An 8,897-nucleotide genomic window follows, 5' to 3' on the forward strand; every position below is an offset into this window, starting at 1 on the left:
ATTCAGAGAAATTCTGTCCACAAGTCAAATTCCAGATGTCTCAAAAATTTCCAAAATATTCAGGGTTTTCAATAAATATATGGGAATCCACACCCAGTAAATAGTCTACTGATAACTTTGACCTAAACTAAACCACAATAAAATAAAAAGAGGAAATATTTCCTGCCAGGTTTGCCTCAGGTTTTGCAGGGTCAGGAAATATGTTAATGTCCTTCCGAAGTCCCACAACACATAACAGCAATTAGGGGTGTGTTCCTAATTGCAAAATGGATAAGAGAAGACAACTATCCCCAAACCTAAGTAAGTGTCAACAGAAGATGATGCATGTCAGCCAAAATGGAAGTTAACTTCCCATTAGAAACAGTGCCAAGGAGGAGGGGAAAACCAGTGATTTGAAGGACCATTTAGGGGAATAACAGTTACAAGTCTGTTCTCTACTTATGTGGAAAGAACTGTGGAAAAAAAAAAAAAGTAGAAAAAGTCTCAGAAACGTCAATATCTATTAGCATAATAGCCCAAAACCATGAAGCCAGATTTTTACTGTGTGCTGGACTGATGAGTCTTATCTTCTAAGGACATAAGTGAAGAATGACTCACTCGCAATTTAAAAATGTATGAAGGAAACACATTGCTCCACCCAGACCCATTTCTCAGATAACCACCAACCTGAGGGCAACTGCCCTCCTACAGAAAGGAGCCCAGCTAAGTTAGTTACTAATTAGGAAAAATCATCCAATTACACTGACTTGCTGAGGCTGGCAAGCCATGTTTTACTTTATGTAGGCAGAATTTCATCTAGAACACACTTGAGAATTGTCTATAAAAAGGCAAACAAAGCAGTGGAGACGAGGAGGCACTCCATTCTGGCTCTCTCCAAGACAGCTGTGCAACGCGTTTGCCCTGATACCATGTCTCTTCGACTTTCCAGTGGATCCAGGAGGTCCTGCCCCCGTCCTACTGCAGGATCCCTCAGGCTTTCTGGCGGGACAGCTGGCTTTGGAGCTGGCAATACTTGCAGCATGCCTGGAATTGGAAGTAGTTTCTCGTGTACCTTCGGGGGCAGCTCATCAGGAGGAAATGTAGGGGGAAGCAATCTCTGTGCTGGCTTTACACTGAATGAGGGTGGTCTCCTTTCGGGCAACGAGAAGGTGACCATGCAGAACCTCAATGACCGGCTGGCCTCCTACCTGGAGAATGTGCGTGCTCTGGAGGAGGCCAATGCTGACCTGGAGCAGAAGATCAAGGGCTGGTACGAGAAATTTGGGCCTGGTTCTTGCCGTGGTCTTGACCACGACTATAGTAGATATTTCCCGATAATTGATGATCTTAAAAATCAGGTAAGAAATTACACCTCATGATTATTTTTACATACTTTTATTTCTAAACATTCTTTTCCTTTCTTCACTCAATACTAAAAACATTTATCATCATTATATGTGATATCTTTTTTTAAAAGATTTTTATTTGAGAGAGAGTGATAGAGCATGAGCAGAGTGAGGGGAAGAGGGAGAAGGAAAAGCAGACTCCTTGCTGAGCAGGGAGTCTGACCCAGGGTTCGATTCCAGGACCCCGGGATCTCGACCTGAGGAGAAGGCAGATATTTAACCAACTGAACCACCCAGGCACTCCTACCTTGTGTGATTTCTTAAAGGGAATTTCAATTTAGCATTGGAAATAAGCATTCAGTAGATTCAGCTGGTGAACCTCATGATAAAAATGTCACTATCTTAGTTAGTAACTATAATAATTTTTATTATTCCCATTCCCTAATCTCAAAAAAACTTGTTTTATGGTTGTGATAAATTGCCCTTTAAAAGTCAAATTCCCTGTTTCCAGATCATTGCTTCCACCACCAGCAATGCTAATGCTGTTCTGCAGATTGATAATGCCAGGCTGACAGCGGATGATTTCAGACTCAAGTAAGTAGGCTCAAAGAGTGAAAAAGATACCTGGGAATTAACACAAAGCATTAAATTTAATTGATTTTTTGAGCCTTCCATTAAATATTACCAACTTTTATTCCAACACTGGTAAAACACTTGGATTTAAAACAAGCAGAATGTGAAATAAAATAAACTGAATATTACTACTTTTTTATATTTTGGCTATGAAATATAAATTATGAACTGCTATAAAAGCAATGTCCAATCCTCTAGTTCATTTTCTACCAAAGAAATCCCTCAAATTAAATAAAATAACCATTATTATGCAATATACTTTGAAAATGTCTCTTGTGGCCAAATCTGCCACTTCAAAACTCCAGGATTCTGGCACTTGATCATCAATTGGTGACTATTTCTCCCACTATATGACATGCTAGAAATTCATTAATATTCCTTAAGGTATGAAAATGAGCTGGCTCTTCACCAGAGCGTGGAGAGTGATGTCAATGGGCTACGCAGAGTTCTGGATGAAATCACCTTGTGCAGAACAGACCTGGAGATTCAGTATGAAACCCTCAGTGAGGAGATGACTTACCTGAAAAAGAACCATAAGGAGGTAAGAACTGCCTATGTGCATTTTGCTATCCCTCTGCAGACACCATCCATCTGGGAGAAGATAAGGTGCTTGACTTTTAAATAAGAAATTGGTAGTGATCAACCCATTGTCAGAGAGGCATGAGGCATGAGTTGTCTTGAGAAATGGCAAAGTGTTTGTACAGATTCACCCTAGTTCTCTCACCAAGTTTCCCATGGGAAAAGAAAAAAAAGAATCCTGTTTTCCAGATAAATCAGCATTACAAGAGTAGTGTTTGGCTACGTAATCATAGCTAAATTAAAATTGGACAGTTAAGAGATTACATCTAATTACATAAAATAAATATACTGAAAGGACATCCTAAGAAAACTAGATCTAAACTTCTATATATTAGTGGCAGACTTAAAACACTTAAACATTTACTTTGTACACACATTAAATATATACATTTAATATTAAGGTGTATTCTTAATAGGTGTGTCTATAAAAATAGTGAGACTGAAAATAAATTGTATCAAAATCTTTTCTTCCAAATAAAGAGTATACTTCAAAGCAGTCACTGTTGGAAGCTAGATAAAAAATCAGATCATATAGCCACTTCTTTGGGATCGCTTTTAGAACCACTGTTTTCCGGGGGGGGCGGGGGGGGGATGGGGAATCTCTATTCTTTGCAAATAATTTGCTATTTTTAAACAGCCAAAAGGCTTCTATATTCAAGCTAAATACTTAGAGCAGGAGGTCAGGATAAAAATGCTACTTGATTAGCCATGAGCCTGTCTGGTAAAAATAACTGAGTTAAGAACAACATTTCTGTGGATATATGGGTTCAAGCATGGGTATAGCCCATTGTTGTCACTCAACAAATTTTTGACAAATTGAATGCCGTCGATTTTTTTTAATGCCTCAGTTACAGACAAACCCAAATGCTTCTCTTTTGTCTTTTTCTGCTTGAACTGGGGGAATGTTCACTAAATCCTTGGGAGTAAAAACTACAGCTGGTACTAGAGAAGATTTGGGACCACCAGGGAGGAAAGAATGCTAGAATCACCTAAGGGACTTAGGGCAAGAGGGAAAGGAAATCTCATTATTAATCATCATAAGGACCAATCCAAATCCAGGACATGGGTGGGGAGGGGAATTTCTGCAGTAGAGACATAAGTTGACCCAAGTGATTTCAGTATACTCAGTCTTAGTGGCGATGTCTGCCAACCTCAACCTTGTACCTCCCAAGAGCACACACTGCAGATGTAGTAACAGGTGGACTTTGACTGCAAAACTGATATTCCAACTCCTACTATGATGACAATGATCATAATAATTAACATTTATTTAGCATGTATACACCAGGTATACTGTTGGTCATTTTACTAATTGTTCCTTCACACTTTTCAACAACCAGAGAAGGATTTTTATCCTCAACTTTCAGATAAGAATATGAGATTTAAAGATGTTAAGCAACTTTCTCAAGTTCACCCAGCCACTTCAAGGTAGAACCATTATAACACTGTAATATCCCTGTGTAAGCTTAATAAGTTCTTAAGCAGTTAGGATTCTTTAGAGGACGATGTGTTCTTCCTTTATTAATTATAAATTAATATACTTATAAGTCTAAACAAATAAATAAACATAAATATTTATAATTATTCCAATTGTTCAGAATTACTCAGACTCAGCCCCTCCACCCTATCCATGCTATGTTCAACATCTTGCTGAGTCAAGAACACATCAAAGCTGCTCACTAAATGGAAGGAAGATCAGTCCACCAAGCTGGAGACGTTTCAGCTGTAAATGAGTAGAATAAGAGATGATGGCTAATTCATTTTAAATATCTTTTTAAAGACTTTTTATTTATTCATTTGAGAGAGAGACAGCACAAGCATGGGGAGAGGCAAAAGGAGAGGGAGAAACAGACTCCCTGCTCAATTGTGAGCCAGATGTGGGGCTTGATGCCAGGACCTGGAGATCCTGAGCCAAAGGCAGACTTTAACCACCTGAGCCACCTAGGCAGCCCTCTAATTTTAAATATCTTAAGAATTTTCATTTGAAAAAGGAATTAAGACTTTCTGTGCAACAGAACTAAAACCCATGAATTGGAGTTATAAAAAGCAGGACTTGGGGCACGTGGGTGGCTCAGTGGTTGAGCATCTGCCTTTGGCTCAGGTTGTGATCCCCAGGTCCTGGGATCGAGTCTCACATCAGGCTCCCTACAAGGAGCCTGCTTCTACCTCTGCCTATGTCTCTGCCTCTCTCTGTGTGTCTCTTATGAATAAATAAATGAAATCTTAAAAACAAAATAAAAAGCAAGACTTTGGTTCACCATTTGGAAGAGCTCCGGAGCAATTTAAAAACTCTCTCCTTATGAAGCAGGCTCCTTCGTGAGATGGGAAACATAAAAAGTAGAGGAGGGTCACTGCCCAGCCCAGGAGGTGAAGACAGATGAACTACAAAAACCCTTTCAAAGCTAAACCTCTAGGCTTTCTACAAGATTCCCCGCATTTCTGAGCTGCACAGTTTTCTGCCTCTAGGAAATGCAGGTTCTGCAGTGCGCGGCGGGAGGGAACGTGAACGTGGAGATGAACGCGGCGCCCGGGGTGGACCTCACCGTCCTGCTGAACAACATGCGGGCCGAGTACGAAGCCCTGGCTGAGCAGAACCGCAGGGACGCCGAGGCCTGGTTCAACGAGAAGGTGAGTCTTGTCCCAAAAAGATCCCTTTGGATTTGTGAGGGTCACAAAACTAAGATTTGTTCCCTCCCTTCTACTTTCAGAGCGCTTCGCTGCAACAGCAGATCTCTGAGGACGTCGGGGCCACGACCTCAGCTAGGAATGAATTGACGGAAATGAAGCGCAATCTTCAAACACTGGAAATTGAACTTCAATCTCTCTTAGCCACGGTATGAAAAGGACAAATTCTCACCATCCCCTGGGGTATCATTTTAAATATGTGCCATTTGGTTTTAAAGCCCTTACCATGGTAAAAAAAAAATATATATATATATATATATATATCCCCATGTCTGTTTATGTAATTAACCTACAACACAAGAATAGGATTTTACATAGAACAGCTAAAACAGCAACACTAACATCTCTAGCTCATTCTACCAAAAAGAGAGATGTGCTCCTTTTCGAGAATGTCAGGGTCTTCTTAACTATGTAAAACCGAACACAATTGTAGACAAAATTAACAAGAGAAGAAAGTCATCTATCAGAGCAAATTTCTGCATACCCATCTCAGGGGGTATGCATCTCAGGTTTTTTTCTTGTTTCCTGACAGAAACACTCCTTGGAGTGCTCCCTGACTGAAACCGAAGGCAACTACTGCACACAGCTTGCCCAAATCCAGGCTCAGATCGGGGCCCTGGAGGAGCAGCTGCACCAGGTCAGAACCGAGACCGAGGGCCAGAAGCTGGAGTATGAGCAGCTGCTCGACATCAAGGTCCACCTGGAAAAGGAAATTGAGACCTACTGCCTCCTCATTGGTGGAGATGATGGGTAGGTAAAATAATTTACAGGGAAGATGTCCTGTAGTGAATCCACTTGATGCTTAGATCCCTGGAAAGTGACCGTAAACTGACATGACTGCATTTAAAATCATTAATGCTCAATGTTAAACCTAACACATGACCACCAAGATACAAATTAGCAACATCTTACAAAACCAAAATGGGACAAGCCCTGTATGAAAGGTATGACAATTAAAAATATCACCTCTTGATACTAAAGCAGAATAGTTCCAGCTATATAACCCACTGCAACTGTCCTCACCAAACAGCTAAAGAAAATGCAAGAGCAAAGTTAGAATAGAAAGGGTTCTGTCTAGGGGCTCCTGGATGATTCAATTTGTTGGGTGTCCAACCCTTGATTTCAGCTCAAGTCATGACCTTAGGGCCGTGGGATCAAGCCCCACATGGGGCTTTGTGCTGAGTGTGGAGCCTGCTTGAGATTCTCTCCCTCCCTCTCACTCTGCTCCCCCCACCCCCTCACTCACTCACTCTTTCTAAAATAAATAAAGACAATCTTGAAAGAAAGAAAAAGAAAGAAAGGAAGGAAGGAAGGAAGGAAGGAAGGAAGGAAGGAAGAAAGAAAGAAAGAAAGAAAGAAAGAAAGAAAGAAAGAAAAGAAAAGAAAGAAGAGGTTCAAAAAAAAAAAAAAAAGAAAGAAGAGGTTCTCTCTAAATCACTCTCTTTTGTGAGTTTCCAACAATATGTGTGTTCACAGGGCTTGCAAGTCTGGAGGTTACAAGTCTAAAGATTATGGATCTGGAAACGTGGGAAATCAAGTCAAAGGTAATTAAAATGAAATTCTGTTTTTATGCTGTGCTGTTTCATTTGTAATGTCCAGCTTGGTTGTTTTTCTATTCCCAGGGCTTAATAAGAATAGATATGATAAAGGTTTATAGTACATATATCAGCATGTGCTGGGTGTCTAACTTTAGTGATATGTGTTAATTTAAACAAAGTAATATGTCACCATGCTTTTAACCAACCAAGAAAGCAAAACTCACCAAAAGTTCATCTATTTGTGCTTACTGCAGAGTCCATCCTATTAAAAATCCTATTATTCTTTTAACTGATATAATTTCTTATTCAACCTTTTTTTTCTATTTTTTCATTGTGGTAAAATACACAGAACATAAACTTTACTGTCTTAGCCATTTTAAAGGGACAGTTCAGTGGCATTAAGTACATTTATATTGTGGTACAACCAGCAACACTATCCATCTCTATAACTCTTTTCATCTTGCCCTATAACTAGTAAACAATAGCTCCCCATTTCTTCCTCCTCCCAATCCCTGGCAACCACCATTCTTCTTTCTCTCTCTAAGTATTTGACTACTCTAGGTCCCTCATATAACTGAAATCATACAATATTTGTCTTTTTGTGCTTATTTCACTTAGCATAATGTCTTCAAGATTCATCCACGTCGTAGTATGTGTCAGAATATTTTTCTTTTGAAGGCTGAATAACATTCCATTGTGTATATATACCATATTTTGTTTATCTATTCATCCTTTGGTAGACACTTGGGCTGCTTCCACATTTTAGCTATCCTGATCTTATTTATCTTTTTTCAACTCTCTAAAATCTCCTTTTAAATTTTAATTTTTAGATCTGGCCAAAGCCATAGTGGTTAAGAAAGTTCTGGAGGAGGTAGACCAACGAAGCAAAATACTTACCACTAGGCTCCACTCCCTGGAAGAGAAATCTCAAAACAATTAATTTAAGACACAAGAGGAACATTTGCCAGATACTCTCAAAGAAGAGAGAGCATTATGTCTGGAAAAATGAGCAAGCGTAAGAAAAATGCCTGTCCTATTTTCTTTCTGTTACTGAAATATAAGCACCGTCTGGGCAATCAATAGTGGTATTTCCCCATTCATCTGAAAGAATGTCACATACAAATATGATGACTCACTTGACTGCTCTACAGAAAATGTTGTCAATTCTTTGTATTCAATAAACCTTCTTCCTTTAGCAAGTTACCACCTATGGTTTGTCTTGTCTTTAAAACGCTTGTGTCTGTGGTACAGAGGTATGAACACCTAACAGCTTTGAATTTATATGAAATGTTTTACAAAAAGTTGACAGGCTTCCCCTCTAGATTTTCATGAGGCTTTCCCAATAATTCAAAACAGGATAAACTCAGAAGGAATAAAAATACTTCCACTTAAATCCCCAGTCTGCCTTAATCCCCAAGCCTCTTCTCTTTCATAATAGCTTTGATGTATACATTTCAGGTTCATCTGTAAAATAATAATACTACTTCTCTCAAGTGGTTATTGTAAAGGTTAAACAAATAAATTATTGGATCATGCACTTATGGAGCAAGCATTCAATAAATGCTTACTCAGTTTTTAATATTCGATATTTATAATGATGAATTTTCAAATCTCATTTCCTTTTTTAATATGTATTTAAACAATATTCCAAGTACAAGAGGTTAAGCAAAAGTTCTGGTTTAGAATTCAAGTTCTATTCATTCGTATTACAAAGTATGCTTGATGCTTATAACTCTCTAGACCAAGGAATTCATCTCCACTAAAGGGGAATAAATCAGATGAACTGAAAACATAATTTTCTCAGATCAAATATTGCCCCTAGATACTTTGTTGACTCTCAGTCTTCTACGGGTGGACTCTCTATATTGTGATCTATCCGTGAAAATTTGGTCTCAGGCTTCTTCTGAAAATTAAGCAGAAAAGATACTAGGATCCTTGAAAGACAGTAGAATTATCCTTGAATTACTTTTATTATCATCTTCTAATGAATCTTAACCAGAGGCCACTATAGTCAAAACACCTAACAATATCCTCCACCAGATTATGTGAAATAAAACATTATAGTCATAGAGAAAATTCCACTTAGAAAAAATATCTTGTAATTATCCAAATGCTGAAGGAACTGATATCTCCTTTC

At 38.8% G+C, this 8,897-nt stretch overlaps 1 protein-coding gene across 1 annotated transcript; it reads left to right on the plus strand.

Annotated features, from left to right (window-relative positions):
• Positions 1-682: 682 nt before the first annotated feature.
• On the plus strand, positions 683-7,963 carry LOC112918038 (keratin, type I cytoskeletal 25). The gene is made up of 8 exons (XM_025996209.2): positions 683-1,337; positions 1,837-1,919; positions 2,343-2,499; positions 5,004-5,165; positions 5,246-5,371; positions 5,755-5,972; positions 6,699-6,766; positions 7,591-7,963. The coding sequence occupies exons 1-8, from the start codon at positions 909-911 to the stop codon at positions 7,698-7,700; spliced, it is 1,353 nt and encodes a 450-aa protein (XP_025851994.2). The 5' UTR covers positions 683-908; the 3' UTR covers positions 7,701-7,963.
• Positions 7,964-8,897: the final 934 nt, after the last annotated feature.

The sequence above is a fragment of the Vulpes vulpes genome, chromosome 2 (assembly GCF_048418805.1).
Source record: "Vulpes vulpes isolate BD-2025 chromosome 2, VulVul3, whole genome shotgun sequence".
Lineage (NCBI taxonomy): Eukaryota > Metazoa > Chordata > Mammalia > Carnivora > Canidae > Vulpes > Vulpes vulpes.

Excerpts from the sequence above, each read along its gene's own strand:
- LOC112918038 (XM_025996209.2), top strand. The coding sequence starts at position 909 with ATGTCTCTTCGACTTTCCAGTGGATCCAGGAGGTCCTGCCCCCGTCCT. Across the intron at positions 1,920-2,342 it reads GCGGATGATTTCAGACTCAA|GTATGAAAATGAGCTGGCTC; the intron begins GTAAGTAGGCTC and ends ATATTCCTTAAG. Across the intron at positions 5,372-5,754 it reads TTCAATCTCTCTTAGCCACG|AAACACTCCTTGGAGTGCTC; the intron begins GTATGAAAAGGA and ends GTTTCCTGACAG.